At 47.9% G+C, this 19,682-nt stretch overlaps 1 protein-coding gene across 1 annotated transcript in view; it reads left to right on the top strand.

The window, feature by feature from the left end:
* Positions 1-7,482, top strand: part of RGS6 (regulator of G protein signaling 6) — a 606,443-nt gene extending 598,961 nt beyond the window's left edge. The window contains exon 18 of the mRNA XM_030319478.1: positions 5,477-7,482. Coding sequence (XP_030175338.1) covers positions 5,477-5,509 — 33 coding nt within the window. The 3' untranslated portion in view covers positions 5,510-7,482. The remainder of the gene's footprint in view (positions 1-5,476) is intronic.
* The last annotated feature ends 12,200 nt before the right edge of the window (positions 7,483-19,682 follow it).

The following is a 19,682-nucleotide window of genomic DNA, read 5'->3' on the forward strand; positions in this document are numbered from 1 at the left end:
TTGCATATATCAGTAGAACATTCCTCCGTGTTTTGTTTTTAAACATAAAGAAACAGGCCGAGCGCCTGGGTGGCTCAGTCAGTTGGGCGTCCGACTTCGGCTCAGGTCATGATCTCAGGGTTCCTGGGTTCGAGCCCCGCGTCGGGCTCTGTGCTGACAGCTCAGAGCCTGGAGCCTACTTTGGATTCTGTGCCTCCCTCTCTCTCTCTCTCTCTGCCTCTCCCCACCTTGTGCTCTGTCTCTCTCGGTCTCTCAAAAATAAATAAATGTAAAAAAAAATTTTTTTTAAAAAGGAAACAGGCCCAGAGTGGGGAGACGGAGAGGAGACACAGGAGCAGGGCCCGGAATTCAGGTCCCCACTACCACCCGCCCCACACGCTCATTGGCCATGGCTTCTTCAGTAAGAAGTCATTTTTTTAAGCCTCCAAAATCCATGAGCTGCTGTTTGAGAAAATACGTGATGACAACCCGTACACTGAAGAAAATGCATGATTATTCATCTACCAGAAACTACTGACTTGCAAGCAAAGGGAAGCAATCGTGCATATCAGACTGAATCTTTATTCAGTTAGCAAGTAGTGCTGTGTAGACCACTCCCAATGACTCTGGGCCTTTCCCAGTCCTTTCCCAAAGAGATTAACACAGAATAATGAAGTGATAAAAGCTACCTGGAAGCTGGACCAGACCCCACGGACATGGAGATCCAGGGTAGGGTGGAATGGGTCGAATGGTGCAGCCATGAAATGCAGACCAATATGGCAAGATAATCCAGAATCATCTTGTATATTTCCTGTCTTATACCTAAGTTCCAAGTGAGTGAAAGACTGACGAATGCTTTGCCATAAAGTCAGGGGGTCCTATGATAGAATTTGCCTATAGAAACTGAGTCTCCCATGCCTCCAGACTATTAGAATTAAAAAATTCATTTAATAGTCAACTAGCCCAGAATCTTCATTCTAAGAATAGGAAACAGAGAAGTAACATACGGAAATATGAAGTAACTCACATAAGGTTACACAGGGCTATGGCAGGACAAGGGTTAAAAGACTAGGCCTCTGAGTCCCACAGACCTACCTCTCCTTACATGCCCTCAACCCCTCTACTCAGCCCTTGCACTCAGGCCACATCCTAGCCTTTACTGTGTGTGCTGGAAGGTAGACATAGAAAGTGGATGGACCCACTTTTAAAACTTACTAGGGGCGCCTGGGTGGCGCAGTCGGTTAAGCGTCCGACTTCAGCCAGGTCACGATCTCGCGGTCCGTGGGTTCGAGCCCCGCGTCAGGCTCTGGGCTGATGGCTCGGAGCCTGGAGCCTGTTTCCGATTCTGTGTCTCCCTCTCTCTCTGCCCCTCCCCCGTTCATGCTCTGTCTCTCTCTGTCCCAAAAATAAATAAACATTGAAAAAAAAAAAAATAAATTTAAAAAAAAAAATAAATAAAAAAAAAAAACTTACTATAAAGCTACGGTAATCGATGCAGTGTGGTACGGGTGTAAGGATAGACATATAGGTCAATGGAATGGAATTAAGAGTCTAAAAGTAAATCCATACATTTATGGTCAATTTATTTTTAACAAGAGTGCCAAAAGAACTCAGTGGGGAAAAGAATCGTCTTTCCAACAAATGGTGCTAGAACAACTAAATAAAGTTGAAAAAATGAAGTTGGACCCTACCTCACACCATACAAAAATTAATTCGAAATGGATAAAAGATACTAATACTATAAAATTCTTAGAAGAAAATATAGAGATAAATTTTCATGACCTTGGATTAGGCAATAGTTTCTTATACATAACACCAAAAATACCAACAAAAACAACTAGGTAAATTTGACTTCATCAAAATTAAAAACTTCTGTGCTTCAGGGGCGCCTGGCTGACTCAGTTGGTTAAGCATCTGACTTCGGCTGAGGTCGTGATCTCACAGTTCATGAGTTTGAGCCCCACATCGGGTTCTGTGCTGACACCTCAGAGTCTGAAGCCTGCTTCGGATTCTGTGTGTATCTCTCTCTCTCTCTGCCCCTCCCCTGCTCACTCTATCTCTCTCTTTGAAAATAATAAACATTTAAAAATAAATAAATAAATAAATAAATACTTCTGTGCTTCAAGGAATATCATCAAGAAAGTGAAAAAAATAATCCTTAGACTGGGAGAAAATATTTGAGAATTATACAACTGACAGGTACTTATATCTACATTATATATCTCTTAAAACTCAATAATAAAAAGACAACACAATTAAAAGATGGGCAAAGGATTTGTATAGACATTTCTTCAAAGAAAAAAATGGTCAGCAGGCACGTGAAAAGATACTCAACATCATTAGCCATCAGGGAAATGCAAGTCAAAAACATAATGAGATACCACCTCACACCCACTAGGTAGGCTATCCACAAAGAGACAGATAATAAGTGTTCGTGAGGATGTGGGTAAATTAGAGCTCTCATACACTGCTGATGGGGATGTAAAATGGTGCAGCCACTTTGGGAAACAGTTTGGCATTTCTTCAAAAGGTTAAACATAGAATTGCCATGTGACCCTGCAATCCCCCTCCTAGGTATACACCCAGAAAAAATGAAAACATATGACCACACAAAAATTTGGACACTAATATTTATGGCATTATTCACAATAACCAAAAAGGGAAATAATCCAGATGTCTGTCAACTGATAAATGCATAAGCAAAATATGATATATCCATACAATGGAATGGCCCTAAAGAGGAATGAAATACTGATACATGGTACAACACAGATGGGCCTCGAAAACACACTAAGTGAAAGAAGCTAGTCACAAAGGACCATATATTGTATGGTTCCATTTATTTGCAATATCCAGAAAAGGCCAATCTATAGACACAGGAAGTGGATTAGTGATTGCTCGGGGCTAGGTAGAGTGGGGCAGAAGAGGGGGCAGAAAAGTCATTGCTTAGAGTGGAATGTGATGGAATTTCTTTCAGGGGTGATGAAAATGTCCTAAAATTGATTGTGGTGATGTTGCACTACTCTACAAATATACTAAAAACCACTGACTTGTATGCTTTAAATGAGTGAATTGTATGGTATGTGAATCGTATTCTAATAACGGACAGCGGGGAGGGGGAGAGGAGGGAGGGAAGAAGAAGGACAAAGAGGAAGAGGAAAGGAAGGAGGAAGGGAAGAAGAGAGGGAGGTGAGATCACTATAGGCCAGAGGGAAATCCAAGCCTGTTTTTCTAAGTCGCCAAGAGAAGAGCTGGTCCCCAGAGAGTGTGGGCGGAGGTAGACACAGAGAACTTTGAAATCCTATCTAGTGGCAAAGACAGGGTCAGCAGGTGCCAGGTCATCCCAGAGCAAGTGGTCTGTTTCAACTGTCTCTGCCTGCTCTGGGAATTCAAGTCCTCGAGCCCCACCTTGTAAGGAACTAATTAAATTATGTGGATTAGTGGTCTGCTGGATAAGAGAGCCACTCAACACACTCTCCTGCATCCAATGTGAGCCTTGTTTCTCAAAGCTTTAAGCCCTAGGGACATTCAAGCTGTAAGAGAAATGCCCCAGATGGAGTCAGAAGACTGGGGTTCTAGTTCCGGAGCTGCCACCATTAGCTGTGTGGCCTTAGGCAGCTCATGGTACCCCAGGCCATCTGGGGCAAATGTTAAAAAAAAAAAGAATGCCAAGCCTCACCTCCACAGGTTCCAAATCAGAAGGTTTGAGAAGGACTATGCAGGATCTCCATTTTTAGTAAGTAATCCTATCTGCACAGCAGAGGAAACCATCAACAAAATGAAAAACATAGCCTTCTGAATGGGAGAAGATAGTCGCAAATCACAAATCTGAGAAGAGGTTAGTATCCAAAATATATAAAGAACTCCTACAACTCAATAACAACAACACAAAAACCAAACAATCCAATTAAAAAATGGACAGAGCAACTGAACAGACATTTTTTTTTCAAAGAAGATGTACAAATGGCCAACAAGTACATGAAGAGGGGTTCCACATCACTAATCAGGGAAATGCAGATCAGAACCACCCTGAGATATCAGCTGACTCCTGTCAGAATGGCTAACATCCAGAAGATAAAAAATAACAAATGTTGGTGAAGATGTGGAAAAAGGGAACCCTCGTGCACTGTTGGTGGGAAAGCAAACTGGTGCAGCCACTTTGGAAAACAGTACTGGTGTATCTTAAAAAGTTGAAAAGAGAGAGGCATCTGGGTGGCTCAGCCAGTTAAGGGTCCAACTCTTGATTTCAGCTCAGATCATGATCTTTTGAGTTGTAAGCCTGAGCCCCCAGTTGGGCTCTGTGCTGACTGCAGGGAGCCTGCTTGGTATTCTCTTCTTTCTCCACCTCTCTCTGCCCTCCCCCACTCATGTGCGCCCTTGATCTCTCTCCCTCCCTCAAAATAAACTTAAAAGAAGATTTTTAAAAAATGGAAAATAGAACTCCTACATGATCCGGGAATTCTACTTCAGGGTATATAGATCCAAAGGAAACAAAATCATTGTCTTGAAGAGACATTTGCACCTTCATATCCATTGCAGCATTAACAATAGCTAAGACATGGAAACAACCTACATGTTCATTAACAGATGAACGGATAAAGAAGATGTGAAAAGAAAGAAAACATATATAATAAATCATAATAGTAACACAAGAAAAAAAATACATATAGGCTCAGCTTTTGGAGGTGACTCTGCTGGGCCAGCACCAGTGCGAAATAAACTGTCTTTTCTGATTAAAAAAAAAGAAGAAGAAAGAAAAGAAAGTACATGTAAAATATTATTCAGCCGTAAAAGAGAAAAAAAAAAGGGCGCCTGGGTGGCTCAGTCGGTTGAGCGGCCGACTTCGGCTCAGGTCATGATCTCGAGGTCCGTGAGTTCGAGCCCCGCGTCGGGCTCTGTGCTGACAGCTCGGAGCCTGGATCCTGCTTCGGATCTGTGTCTCCCTCTCTCTCTGCCCCTAACTCACTCGCATTCTGTCTCTGTCTCCCTCAAAAGTAAATAAACATTTTAAAAAATTTTTTTAAATACTCCCATTTGAGACAACATGGATGGATGTTGAAGACAAAATAGACGGAAAGGACAAATACTGTATGATCTCACTTATATGTGGAATCTAAAAAAAGCCAAACTCACAGCAACTGAGAACAGGTTGGTGGTTGCCAGAAGCAGGGGTGGTATATGGGAGAAACGGATAAAGATGGGCAAAAGGTACAAACTTCCAGTTATAGGAAAAGTAAATTCTGGGGATCTAACGCACAGCATGGAGACTATAGTTAACGATCCTGTATGGTCTATTTGAAAGTTGCTAAGACAGTAACTAAAATGGTGATCACTTCACAATAAATACATCCATCAAATCATTATGTTGTATACCTTAAATACAATGTGATAGGTTAATTGCATCTTGATCAAACGGGGGCAAATGTAATCTTAGGCAACTCTAATACACAGTCAGATGTGATCCACTGAACTAGATGTTTCCTATGTTTTCTTTCAGGCTGAGAACTGTATGGGAAGAGGGTTTGATTGAAGTTCAGAAAAGGCATATAACTCCTATCCACTTCTCCAACCAAAGACGGAGGGTAAAGTCCTGTTCGTTGCAGTCTGTCTACACCCAGAATTTTTTAAATCAATTCCACCCCCCTGCACTGGTTCTCTGCTTGTCGCCCTCACAAAGCGACCAATCCTGGGTTCCCCTTCTGGAAAAAAGGTCCCTCGCTTAGGGGTTAAGGATGCTCCGTGTACACATGCATGCGCACATGACTGGGAGCCAATCTATTGAGTATCAAATGCGTGAGTGCAAGACTTTGCCAACATGAACCCACTGAGCCTGCAGATGAATCTATCAAGTCAGGAATAAAGGGAAAACGTTGGGATCAAACCAAATGACAAATTACAAATTGGATCAGTGGCTCTTCCTCTAGCTCTGCTGGGGAGGCATGTTATGAACTCCCTGGACACGCCCAGTAGCTGGCAATACACACACATACACGCACACACACACCCACAAGGCCCCTTCCTGGTCAGGCATGAAGCAGAGGTGACCTTGACACTTCTCACTCCTAAGCCTTTAGCGCTAAGACTCGTGACTGCACTCAGGAGTCTGAGCTTTGGGCTGGAGAAAACCAACTTTCCCTTTGGCTCTCCCACATGGTGCCTGCTGGCAAGCCCACAGAACTTATGCCAGTTCACTCTCACAGTGTTCTGTGCTATTCCCCAGTCCCTGCTGCCCCTCCCACCCCTCCACGGTGTAGCCTCATGTTATGGCAGAATAGCAAAGACCACCCAGCAGTTGGCCCCACAGAGGAAGAAGGAACTGGCAGAAGGCAGGAGTAGATGGGAATGAGGCAGGATTTGCTAGCTGACCTGACAAATGACCCAGTGGGCAGTTCTAATGGAAGGCCTATCGTGGGAAATTTAAGTCTAGAAGTATTTATTAAAATTGGCCACGTGACAGGTGTTGTGCTGCCTGCTGAGCTTACACAGTTCAGTAAAAGTGGCCCTTGTCCTCAAAGACCACACCTTCTAGTAGAAGATGCAGACGTGTGCAACCAACCCATTGGGACCCAGGGCAAGAGGGGCGCAGGTACACATAAAACGCACGTGGCAAAGGGAAACTAATTCTACATGGGAAGGAGAGAGGAAGAGAGAGGCATGAAAATTCCTGGCCTATTTAGGGCGCAGTGAGTGAACCCCGTGAGTGGAACATGAAGAGGGTGGAGGCTAGGAGTGAGGGTGAAAGAAGAAGAAAGGTCAGAGCTACAGACCAAAGAGAGATGTCATGATGGGCTCAAACCAGGGTAGGGCCTGCAGTGAAGGTGGAGAGAGGGGACAGACTCACGAGATGCCATGGGAGAGTAGGAAGCCCCGTGGTAACTCAGTGAGTGTGGGGGTTGGACAGGGAGAGATGAGTGAAAGATGTTTCAGGGGACTCAAGTCAGGATGAAGGAATGCCATGGGGCCAGGAGACCGAGTCCAAAGGGGCATGAGAACAGAGCTGGCTGGCTAGGAGAGGGCTTCCTGAGAGCGAAGGCAGTGAGGGAGGGGAAAAGACAAGAGGTGTTCAAAAGGGCGTTTCACGTTTCTTATTTCAGAGGGGGAGGATTTGGGGTCTGGCCATCGGGGTAGTAGAGCTGGCGAGGAGCAGGCAGGTCAAAGTGGAGGAGGTAAGGGGTCATCCCAGTGGATGTTGAGGCCACTTGGGATGACAGCGGAAGACAGAACAGAGGCAGAGCATAGGAGGTGGGGACCAGAGTCCTTATCCTAGGGGAATATGGAGAGGTGATCTGGAGGTCCACAGATGGGGCCACTGAGGCTGAGGAGGGGCAGACTACCAGCTGACCTACCTTCAGATGCAGAAGGGCTCCTGGGCAGAGCTCCTCAGTCAGTGGCCTGAAGAGGGCCAGTGAGAGATGGGCATGCCTGCCTCCAGACTCATCCAGATTGCCCTCAGCAGTACATGTGGGATGACCCTTTCTCCCCTGCCTCCATCACTTCTGGAAATAAAAGCCAGTCCCATTTGGAAGCCAAGGCTGTGTGTGGTGCTCAGCCCCAGGCTGGATGAGTTCTGCTCTCAGACCTCATTTCCATCTACCCTGTTCCTCTCTGGGAAAGTGATCTAGGATGGCTGGAAGCTCTCCCTCCTGGTCTTCCAGGGCCATCTGGTGGGACTGCCTCTCAGGAAAACACTCTGATGACAGTGTCCCTATAATTTTTTAGTCATCAGACCCCTCTGCAGGGTTCAAGGCCTCTTACCAAGTTCCAGTCTCCATGAACATGGCTGAGGAAGGATTCTCCTTTGTTCGTGGCTCTATCACCTTTTTGCTTTCCTTTCCACAAAAGCAATACACATTTTACTCTCCCAGTTTTCCTATTTAAGGCATTTCCTCCAGGCCCTTTTAAACCAGTTTAGATATGTCTCTGGGCACATAAAGGAGGGCACCTACACACATGGGCCCACCGTATACGGAGTTCCTGAGAGCAAAGAAAGATCCCGTGGTTCTCTCCCCAAAAAGCGCATACAGGGTCTTCAGCAAACAGCATCACCCTGGAATCTGTATTAGAAATAGAATAAATGATGCTGATTTATAGCAGAAGGACCCAGGTTTCCAACACAGTAAGGTCATTCCTTTAGTACACCATTAAAGCAGCCGATAGGTTAGGACAGATCTGTAATTTCGTAGAATGTTTTCTGCACCTTGAAGTATAAACACTTTGGTTGGTTCTAACCATTCGGAACAGAACTGTTTGCAGAAATGTCAACAAAACGAGTATCCACAACAAGACAGCTTTGTGATATGGTGCAGTTGTGTGAGCCAGGCTGTGGTCCCAGGACACAGACAGCCTTGGAGAGTAGGAATCTGTCAACCTGGGGCTCTCAGCATGATGGATCCAAGTGCCTTCTTCCAGGCCCTCAGTGCTCCTGACTTGCTGTCCACTATCCCTTGGGAAGAATAAATGATCTTCAGAGGAGCTCTAAACCCCTGCAAATTTCACGAGTAATATAAATTTACACCAAATTCTAAGTCTGGGACCCGGTATGAGAGCCCGAGGCTCTGAGATGCCTTATGTATGTCTTTCAGGTGAAATTAATTCACCTGACAGCATTGACCTCTGCTGCCGAGAACTCTTCCCTCTTATTTCTGGAACTGTTGGTGCCATCTGAAGAGTCAGGCTGCTGGCAGAGGGCCCCCAGGCTCACGAGGCTGAACCCCCATTTTGTTTATTAAAGTCATCTTCATGCATATCGGCACTGATGTTCCCATCAGGGGGGCTGAAACAGGCAGGGATTTTGTTGATACTAACAACAGAGCCCTACACTGTCTCTGACTCAGGAGTGGTACCAAAGCCATCGGTAATTTTCTCTTGCCCAGAATTCTATATTCAGATGCATATGAAATTCATATCTATACGAAATTTTTCTGAGCGAATACACTGAAAGTTTGAACTGCCATCTGTTAGGGGTGGTCTCCTGTGCCTAAATGCTGGACATCTGAGCAAAATCTCTTCCAGAAGAAACAGAGTTCTCTGCATGTAAACATGGCCAGGGTTCTACATTCCCGTAGCATTCACCAGCTTCTAGCACTTACCTCTTACCTCTCTTCCACCCTTCCTACCTCCATGATTGACCCCTTTGTACCCTGCCTCTGAAAACCACACACATTTAGTGCAGCTCCCTTTCGTATCATGTCCAGGCAATAGCTGAAATGTCCCCAGAAAACATCATTATAATTTGAAAAAAGCTGGGTTAGGTTGCCCGTGTACATAATAAAAACACACCCGAGGAGCTGTGTTCTCACACCTTGTAGCTGCCTGGACCGTGACACTAGAGCTCCAGGTACATGTGCCATCTGAAGTAACACCTTCTTTTCTTTCTTCTTCTTTTTTTTTTAATTTTCTTAATGTTTTATTCTTTTTTGAGAGAGAGAGACAGACAGAGTGAGAGCAGGGGAGGGGCAGAGAGAGAGGGAGACACAGAATCTGAAGCAGGCTCCAGGCTCTAAGCTGTCAGCCCAGAGCCCGAAGCGGGGCTCGAACTCACAAACCCTGAGATGGTGACCTGAGCCGAAGTCGGACGCTCAACCGACTGAGCCCCCTGGGCGCCCCCGAAGCACCACCTTCCGCTCAAGTCTGGAAGGTGAATTCCATTTCCCAGTGTCCTTGGAAGAAGCCCAGCAGCACAGTCCCCACTGGAGAAGCCACTTCCTCATGTCACTGAGATGCTATTTCCAGATCTGAGGGACACGGGAACAACTCAGATTAGTGGCTATCTAACTCAGGCCATCAGCCCCCGTAACAGACATTGCTTTCAAAACCCGAATCACACCTCACTCTAAATGGAGGAAGAAGCCAGAGTGTGTCACCTTCAAGGCAAGTGCAGAGGCTTTATGAGTGGTCTGGGAATTGGCACAGGATAAAAGCCCCTCCCGTCCCTCCGGGGGTTGGAACTCTTGACCTCTGCACTGCCTTGGCTCTCACAGTAAGCGGTTGCTATTAGCTACACCTGACACCTGGATTCTGACTCAGGGCCGGTCTATTGCTCTCTTCAACCCAGAACACAAACAGAACTTCATTCCGCTCATTTGAGAGATCCATATTTTACTAATTTTTTTTTGGGGGGGGGAATGCTTTTTGAGTTTTTCTTTGGCTTGGGAAGAGCGTCACTAAGCTTCAGGGACACAGCCCCCCCTCCCCCCCTCCAAATGACTGCCTCCCTTGGTGATACCCCATGGCCCCACCTCCCAACAGCCTGCAGCCAACCTTGACTGATCCCCCCTTCAGCCTCCAGCCCCACTGGATATCGAATCCTGCCAGTTCTGCTCTGCTCCATTCTTACTGCTTCTGCCTCTGACCTTGACTGTTTGCAGTAACATCCCTGTCTCTGGCCAAAAGCCTCCAGCACTATCGAAATATACCCATTTCCAGCTTAAAAACAACCTCGGCATCTCCCTGTTGCCATCAGAATTCACTCAGCTCCATCCCACAGTGCGTATCACGCCCTCATGACGTGTCAGGCTAGTGTCAAGGTTAGCAAGGCGTCCGAGGCAGAGTCTGTGCCCTTGAAGAGATCCCAGGAGTCTTCCGGGGGCACAGGTGCATACATGAGCATGGCTTCACGTGAAAAGTGCTCAGGGGAAAGGAATGGCAAAATAGTTTGGAATTCCGGGAGCCGGAGGTTGAAGAAACCACAGAACACTGGTAACATTTGCACTGAGGCTTAGGGGGCAAATAGGCATCTGTCAAGTGGACACTGATGAAAGGGATGCCGAGGGATCTTTCAGGAAAGGAAATGACGCGGGCAAAAGCACAGGCCCCCGGAGTGGTCAGGGCCTCTGAAACAGGTAATCATTGTCCCTGGCCATCATCGCACGTTCCACATGCATCATCTTCAGCAGACCAGGTGGGAAGCCAGTCATCCAAGTAACAAACCCAATTCGGAAGGCATCCCCCTTCCTACAGACCTACTCAGGGGCTAGGGAGGGCAGGAAGAGGAGGAAACGTCCAGCCCTGATGCCCAGAGACATGACAGGGAAGCATATGGACCCGTCTTCAGTGGAGTCTCTCTGGGGACAGGCATTCCCACAGCCCCAGGGCAATGATATCCAGTGACGATGACCAGCCGCGCTGATGTCCTAGAGACTTATCCCTTAGAACGGTGGTCGCTCGGCACGAACCAAGGGCCACAGGAGACCAGCAATGTCTCTGACCACAGAGTGCTCACAGTCTCGGGGCACAGATGAGACTATGCAGAGGAAGAACAAGCAGGCAGCATGTAATGAAGTGCCCAGCTGCAGGTGGTAGCCGTGACCCAGCCCTTGAGACTGTGAAGGTCAGCTCGCTGTGGACTGGAGTCATCAGCGACGGATTCAAGGGACGGCTGGGTGGGGCATGAGCTGAACAATGGAGGCTGGGTGGGAACTGGACGATAAAGAGGGAGACAAAGAACACTGTCAGCCGACTCCTGAACGAGGACACCTAGTTCCTTAGAATTAGAAAAGGCTGAGGAAGAGGTGTGCCCGCCTGCTCCTCCTTGAGGCACCTTGTCGCCGTTCAGGGCACTTCATCCGTCCATTTCTTCAAAATAACTTGATGCTCATCCATCCAGATTCTTGGCCATCACAAAACCCCTCCTGCAACCCCAACCATCCAGGCTCATAACTGGGTGCTGTGAGGGCGAGAGAAAAGAACTGAATGGAAAGACTGTCCGGCAGATGCAAAACCCTCTCTGTGCTCTCTCTCCTGACAGCGACACCTTTCCCTGGGAGGCCAGCATCCTAAATCTTGAAACGTTTTGCCTTGGGGCTCAGGGAGGGGACAGCCCTTCCCCCTGACCCAGTATCTCGGCAAAAATGTCATCCCCGCCCAGGTTGACAGTTTTGCCCGGCAGGACAGAAGCAATCAGCCTCCACCCTCAGCATCCATATTCATGGCGATTGTTCATGTTCTGACCTGTAGCCCCGTGTGGGATGTCAGCCTGGGAGCCGGGGCTGATGGTCCCCAGAAGTGCACTTCAGGAATTAGCCCACAGCCATCTGCCTCTCCTCCAAGTAACTCGGGCCCTGGGAGAAATAAACAGCTGTTGTCACTGCAGTCCCAGAGAAGCATGAAATAGGGCAAGGAGGAAGGGAGGCGGTACCTTTCAGAGCCAAGGCCACTCCTGAGAGTGTTTGAAGGTTATTAGTGTGGCTATAATCAGGCCATTAGCCAAATGCAGGTGGAGAATGAAGTGGTTTTGAAATTGCTTTCCAGAGAAAGCAGAGTCTGTGTTGGTATAATCTACGCATGTGATCTCTTTCAAGTAGCTCGTCGGCGTCGTAAAGGACCAAGGAGCCAGGACTCGGGTCTCCAGCTCACCACAGTCAGAACTAGCCTCTTCCTTGGCCCGTAAAAGGGATCCGGGCGTGACAGCCAAAGCCCTGCCCTCTCCCTGTTCCACCTGCTTCATGTGAGGAAGCGCAAGCCACAAGTCCCCTTCTCATACTCCCAGTCCTGGTCCAGAGACCCAGTTGGCTCATAAATACTTCCTTTTAGTTCACAGACAGTGGCCTTATCCTGCACCCCAGTGTGGGCAGTGTCGTCTAGTGCCCCATGCCCAGGGCGGCCGTCCCGGCCACTTCAGGCTTCCCCAGGGGATTCGTTTCTAGGAGCAGCTTCTTGATGAGAGAAGGGTCTTCTGAGTCCACGTAGAGGAAGCCTCTTGCCCACCTCCTTAGCCACTGAGCAGATCCAGGCCTCTTTCTGAGGTTGAGGAAGAGGTGTTCCCACCTGCTCCTCCTTGAGGCACCTTGTCACTGTTCAGGGCACTTCATCCGTCCATTTCTTCAAGCCTAACGCAGGAGTCTCCTTCTCTCCCCCAGCCCCTCCACGACCAATTAGTTGTAAATTCTGTTTTTGTGTCTCTTCAGTGACTCTCTCCCTCCCCCCTCCCCTGCCGTTGTTTCCAGCTCCTACCGCTACAGCCCAACCCAGCGCCCCTCCTGCAATTCAGCCGGAATCGTCTCTGGCAGATTTCAGGTCTGACCCTCTGACATTTCCGATCGATCCTTTCAGAGCACCCATTGTCCTTAGGATGGTGTCCAAATGCCTCGTCTGGCCCCTCGCCTTCTTGAGCCTGTGCTGCGGCCGCACTGGCACAGCATCCTGGGAGCTCTGCGGTCCCTCACTTACCGGCTTCACACATGACGCACCCTGTGCCTGGGATGTTTCCCTTCTCCCTACTCACTAAATCCCATTCCCCCTTTGGAGCTTGGCTTGGGTTCCACCCCTCTCCAGAAGCCTCTGATCCCTCTTTTCCCCACGTTTGAGATAAGGGCCCCCTTTGGTGGGCTTATTGCGGTATATTATCTGTACACCTATCTCCCCTGCTCATCTGGGCTCCTTTGAGGCAAGGATGCTGTCACAACTTTGGGTCCCCTATGCCTATTACAGCACCTAACACTTAAAAAGAATTTTAAAAGTATCAAATGGCTGAATGCATGAACAAAAGAAGAACGGAGGAGGTTGCAAAGCACCCAATGACCCAATGGGACAATAGCTTGTTGAGTAACTGGGAATTGAGAGAACCACGTGTGCAAAACACACATGCAGAACTAAGGAATGTTTCAGAATGGAGTACCTTCAGCTTCACCTGAGGTTTCTCTGCACTTTGTTGTTTTAATGTTTATTTATTTTTTGGGGTGGGGGGGGGCTGAGCAGGGGAGGGGCAGAGAGAGAGGGAGACACAGAATCCGAAGCAGGCTCCAGGCTCTGAGCTGTCAGCACAGAGCCCGATGCGGGGCTCGAACTCACAAACCCTGAGATGGTGACCTGAGCCGAAGTCGGACACTCAACCGACTGAGCCACCCAGGCGCCCCTGCACTTCGGACTGGAGTAATCCCCCTACTCTCGTCCAATCAAATGTGCTGACTCTTGGTTCTTCGAGTCTTATCATTGACCCAAGGAACAACGTTTGGTAATTAACCCATAGTGTAGCCTGCCTAGGTGCTGGATGAAGGACTTGGCTGTAACCAGGACGAGGAGCATGGTCGCCGTCCTGTGTAGTTTCCCCTACCAGGGGAACTTTGATGCACCAGGATGTGCTTTCCCACCCTGGGTTAGGTAAAATAACCTTTGACACACTTGTCCACTCTCTTCAGAGTGGGCTGATGGGAGCAGTGAAAGAACACCACCTTCTGAGCTGGTGTTTGCAGGTGCCAGGAACAAGTGAATGGAGGCCAACTGAATCACAACCTGATTCACAAAGTGGAAACTGCTCTGTCTGGCTCAGCCTTCTTCTTGGGTCAGTTTTTCTGTCAATCCTCCTTGGTGCCCCCGGCCCTCTCCAGGTCTCTTTCACAAGCTGGCAGATGTGTTTGATGTGATGCTGGCAAAATGACGTACAGATGGTTACCCATATGGTGCCAGTTTGGATCTGACTCCTGGAGAAAATTCTGGAAGCCCACTCAGCTATGAAGGACACCCACCAGCTTCCTGCACTGAGTCCAAAGCTGACTGCTCATGGGGGGACACAGGTGGGAAGCAGGTGTTTCCCATAAATGGACCACCCTCTGCTAATCACCACCAATCAAGCCACTGGTGCAGGGGAAAACAAAATGAGAAAGAATCATCATCCAAGAGGTGACATGAACTGGTGGCCAAGGAAAGGATGGTCTGGATTCACATGAATAAATGGCCATATTTCGGGAAGGCTTTCTTACAGAGAATGCCAGAAATTTGGAGACAAAGAGTGCGGGGACTTCAGATTGAATTCCAGCTGATGCAATATCTGAGGGTGTGCAGTCTAGCAAGTTCCATCTAGTAAGTGTCCACAGCAGACAAAGAACAGATTCATTCAGCCAATTATTCAATGTTTATTGAACGTCTACCATGTGCCAGGCCCTGCTCTGGATGCTAGGGACAGAATAGCGAGCAACTTCCGTAAGGACCCTCCATTTTAAAGACTTACATTCCAGTGGGGGAAAGACAGAGATACAAATAAGAGTATGTCAGGTCGTACTAAGAGCTATGCAAAAAAGGTAAACTAGAGTGAGGTGGTAACAAAGAAGGGGGTGCCACTTCAGACTGGGTGACTAAGGAGTCCTCTTGGAAAAGCTGACATCTGACATCTCATTCTCTGAATGAGAAGAAACCAGCAACCACACAGGCATCAAGGGAATAGCGAGTGCAAAAGCCCAAGTAAGACAGATTGATGCTTGGCTAACCCCAGAACACTAACGACTCCCAAATTTACACTTGCAGCCTGCACGTTGATTTTGAAATGTAGTCCCACTCCCTGAAGTCTCAGGAAGTTCAAGCTCCGTTTTTCCAAAGGTGGACTCATGGTCTCCCTCCCAAATCACCTCCTCTTTCCTCATGCTACCTATCGGTGAATGACGTGGCCATCCACACCGCTCACAAGCCAACGGGTTGGACGTCATCGGCTGCAGGTTTGGGTTTCCCATAAAGCAGCCTCTTAGATGAAGATTGGCGTAGGGAGATGTGCTAGAAAGCACTCTTGGGGTGCCCACCTGTGGAAAGGAAGGGAGGCAAAGCAGGATTGGAAAAGGAAGATGTCGAGCTGCACTGAAGTGTCAGCTAAGGCTTCAGCCAGACCCTGAGGGAGCTCTGAATTCGTGTGGCCCTCAGAGTTGTCTCAAGGTGGGACGAGGGCCTGGGATGTAGATTTTGTACCCTGACGTGGACCTGTCACTGATGGTAGGATGTCCATGAAGGTGGTATGATCTTGGACAAGATAACTGTCTTCAGCTGAGGGCAATTCTCCTACGGGCTGGCGGTGTAAGTCCTTCAGTCCTGAGGGATCCAGGGTGACGCATCAAAGCATCTTCTTTTCCCTTTGCTTCATTCCCGCCATCCCACGAGAGATGAGACCTGTCCTAGGGGTTGGGGAGGTGGTCTAACTTTTATACCTCCCCCCCCTCCATCCTATCCTCCCCTTCCACCTTGCACTAGTTCAAGCCTCAAAATTTCTCACCTGGACTAGGCCTTCAACCTGTTTCTCCCTGGCCCCCTCTATACTCCACACAGTTGCCACACGGCTGTCACATTTTTCTAAGACGCAAATCTGAGCCCACTGACTCTACTGTTTAAAACGCTCCAGAAGCTATCTTCCGAATAAAATCTGAATTCTCTTCAGGATGAAATCTAAATTTCAGATCACAGAATTTCAGACCCTTCGTGACCTGATCCCATTGATGACTCTGTCCTTATCTCTCCTCACCCTCTCCCCCGGACTCGATGTGTCAGCCTTTCTGCATGAGTCCTACGTTCCTTAAGTGTTCCTTTGGACATGTGGCTCTTCGGCCAGGAAGGTCTTCCAATCTCCACATTCTCTGACCTTCGAGACTCCTTACACTGAGTCACAGCCAGCCCTGCTTGGCCACTCTCTCTCTAACAGAGGAGGAAGATAATATCTACCCCAGTTTGCCCCAAATTATTCTGCAACTATGGCATCCCAAAGGCTTCAATGAGAGGGGGCATCATCAGCCACCAAGAGCTGGAAGTGCCCAGTCAGATAACCAGAGGGAAGCTCTAGAACCAGGGGAGCCCCATGCTGGGGCACTGGTTGCTCTGCAAAAGCGGGGGGCGGGGTGGGGGCTTGTTGGTGAACTCAGGTGCAACTCTCTCTGGGTTCCCTGGGAATATTTGGGCAGAAGAACATGTAGAGGTGCAGGTGTGAGACACTATTTGGGGACCTGATAATATTGGGGGCACTTTTATTTGTGGGCCCCTGGGAGTTCCCAGAGATATGGGGGGAAGACTTGTTTGCAGGCTCATGTATGGAGCTTCTCAGGGACCCCCGTAAGTGTTGTCAAGAGTACGTGGTGGGGGGGGGGCGCCTGGGTGGCTCAGTCGATTAAGCGTCTGACTTCAGCTCGGGTCATGATCTCACAGTTCGTGGGTTCGAGCCCCATGCCAGGGTCTGCGCTGACAGCTCGGAGCCCGGAGCCTGCTTCAGATTCTGTGTCTCCGCTCTCTCTGCCCCTCCCCTGCTCGCACTGTGTCTCTCTGTCTCCCCAAAATAAATAAAAACATTAAAAAAAATTTTTTTGAAGCGTACGTGGGGGACATGCCCTTGGGACTCCCAGAAGGACTGGGCAAGGACTATGGTTGGCCAGCATGGGAGACACCCCTGAGGACTCCCACCTCTGTACTAGAGTGCTTATTGGGAGAGTGAGTGAGGCACTCCTGGGTTCAAAATATTCCAGGGGTTATTCTTCATGACCAGATTGAGGCAAGATCCAGTGAAATTTAAGGATTACAACTCGTGTGACTTTCTTTTTCCCCCACAGGCTTGGGGGCATTTTCATACTCATTTTGATTACTGAGCATTGCACCCCGCTCCTGAGAGACAAACTTATTATTTAGGCCTGGCAATTCTTTTGTTGAGGTTACTATCAAAACTTGCTGGCCTGGGAGCCATTTTGACCCTGTCTGGTGACCTTGCGTATCACTGCTGTGCTCCATTAGGCAACAAAGTTACAATTTAACTCCCCGAAGGCTAGCTTTTGTCCCTCCTTCTTTGGGATCCCCTCAGTGTTGAAAGCCACCACCCCCCCACCCATACCTTCCTAGTCACAGAAAGAAATGGGGGGGGGGGTGCCTGGGTGGCTCAGTCGGTTTAGCGTCCGACTTTGGCTCAGGTCATAATCTTGCAGTCTGTGAGTTCGAGCCCCGCGTCGGGCTCTGTGCTGACAGCTCAGAGCCTGGAGACCGCTTCGGATTCTGTGTCCCCTTCTCTGCCCCTCCCCGCTGGTGCTCTGTCTCTCTTTCTCTGTAAAATAAATAAACATTAAAACTTTAAAAAAAAAATTTCACGAATTCTTTTCAAATAAGGATACCCAGGGCTGGCAACAGTGGTGTAAGGTGGGGTCTTATCTTCTACTGGCGACACTTTAAATTAGTACCAACTTTTTGGGAAGCAATCTGGCAGTATATATCAAAAGCCCTTAATATGCTCTAACTTTTTTTTTTTTAACGTTTATTTATTTTTGAGACAAAGAGAGACAGAGCATGAACAGGGGAGGGGCAGAGAGAGAGGGAGACACAGAATCGAAAACAGGCTCCAGGCTCTGAGCTGTCAGCACAGAGCCCAACGCGGGGCTCGAACTCACGGACCATGAGATCATGACCTGAGCTGAAGTCGGACGCTCAACCGACCAAGCCACCCAGGCGCCCCTAATATGCTCTAACTTTTGACCTCGCTACTTTGCTTCTAGGAATCTATCTTAAGGAACAAACCAGGTTTCTGCTAGAGGACATGCATTGGGCTGTTGGTAAACCAATCGTAAAGCAAAATGTTGAACAACACCAAAACCTGTTATAGAAATAATGGTACATGTGTGCAGCAGAATAGCAAGAAATGTTAAAATATCATGTTTTCGGGGCACCTGGGTGGCTCAGTCAGTTAAGCGTCCGACTTCAGCTCAGGTCATGATCTCGCGGTCCGTGAGTTCGAGCCCCGCGTCGGGCTCTGGGCTGATGGCTCAGAGCCTGGAGCCTGTTTCCGATTCTGTGTCTCCCTCTCTCTCTGCCCCTCCCCTGTTCATGCTCTGTCTCTCTCTGTCTCAAAAATAAATAAATGTTAAAAAAATAAAAATAAAATAAAATAAAATAAAATATCATGTTTTCAAAGGAATTACACAAAGAACTTCTTATAATACAACATGAAAGGGGGAAGCCCAGGGTTCAAAAAGATAGAGGGACTACCTGACCCGAGACCTGACTCCAAAATGTAAAACCACTTTCCAACTAAATAAGACCATCACCCAATTAAAGGGGGCTGAAGATTTGAAGACGCTCCACCCCAGAAAAGCATGCAAATGACCAAGAAGCACATGAACAGATGATCCGGGGCAGCAGGCATCAGCGAAATCCCAGTTAAACCAGTGAGACTGTTCTACATACCCATCAACATGTCTACAACCACAAAGGGGAGTACTAAGTTTTGCAAAGACTTAGTAGAACTAAGTAGAACTCTCATTTACAGCTGGCGAGAGTTTAAAATAGTCCAACCGCCCTAGAGAATAGTTTGGCAGCTTCTTGTAAGGTGAAACATACTCTTACCGCATAACCCAGCAACCCCGCTCCTAGGTATTTCACCAAGAGAAATAAAAGTGTATGTTCACAAAAAAAACCCTTGAATGTGAAGACTCGTCATCGCTTCATCAAAATGGAAAGCCACCCAAATGCCCACCGACAGGCGAATGAACAAACAAACCATGGCTCCTTTATATACCAGAATATTGCTCGGCAATAAAAAGAACAGACTAGTGATTTATACAAGCTGGAAGAAACTCGAAAACGTTATGCCAGGAAAAAGAAGCCAGACCCAGAGTGCACATGCTGTGTGTTCTGTGTATATAAAAACCCACAACAGGCAAAACTAGAAGTTCCTCGGGGTTGGGTAAGGAGGGGGGTGTCAGGATTGGCAGGGAAGGGGAACAAAGGAAGTTTCTGGAGATGGAAACGCACTACATCTTGACTGTCATGGGTTTGTTCAAACTTGGTGAGCTGTACACCTAAAAGGAGCGTATTTTATTTTATTTTATTTTATCTCGATAAAGCTTTTTTGCTTAAAAATAAGTTGTAGAGAATTCCAGTAAAAAACGGCACATTAACTACATGCACCTCTCTTTGAGATCCCACTAAATGATAGTAAAGAAAGAAAGAGCGAGTAGGGGGCCCAACTTCAAAAGACGTGGCCA

Source organism: Lynx canadensis, chromosome B3 (genome assembly GCF_007474595.2).
Source record: "Lynx canadensis isolate LIC74 chromosome B3, mLynCan4.pri.v2, whole genome shotgun sequence".
NCBI lineage: Eukaryota > Metazoa > Chordata > Mammalia > Carnivora > Felidae > Lynx > Lynx canadensis.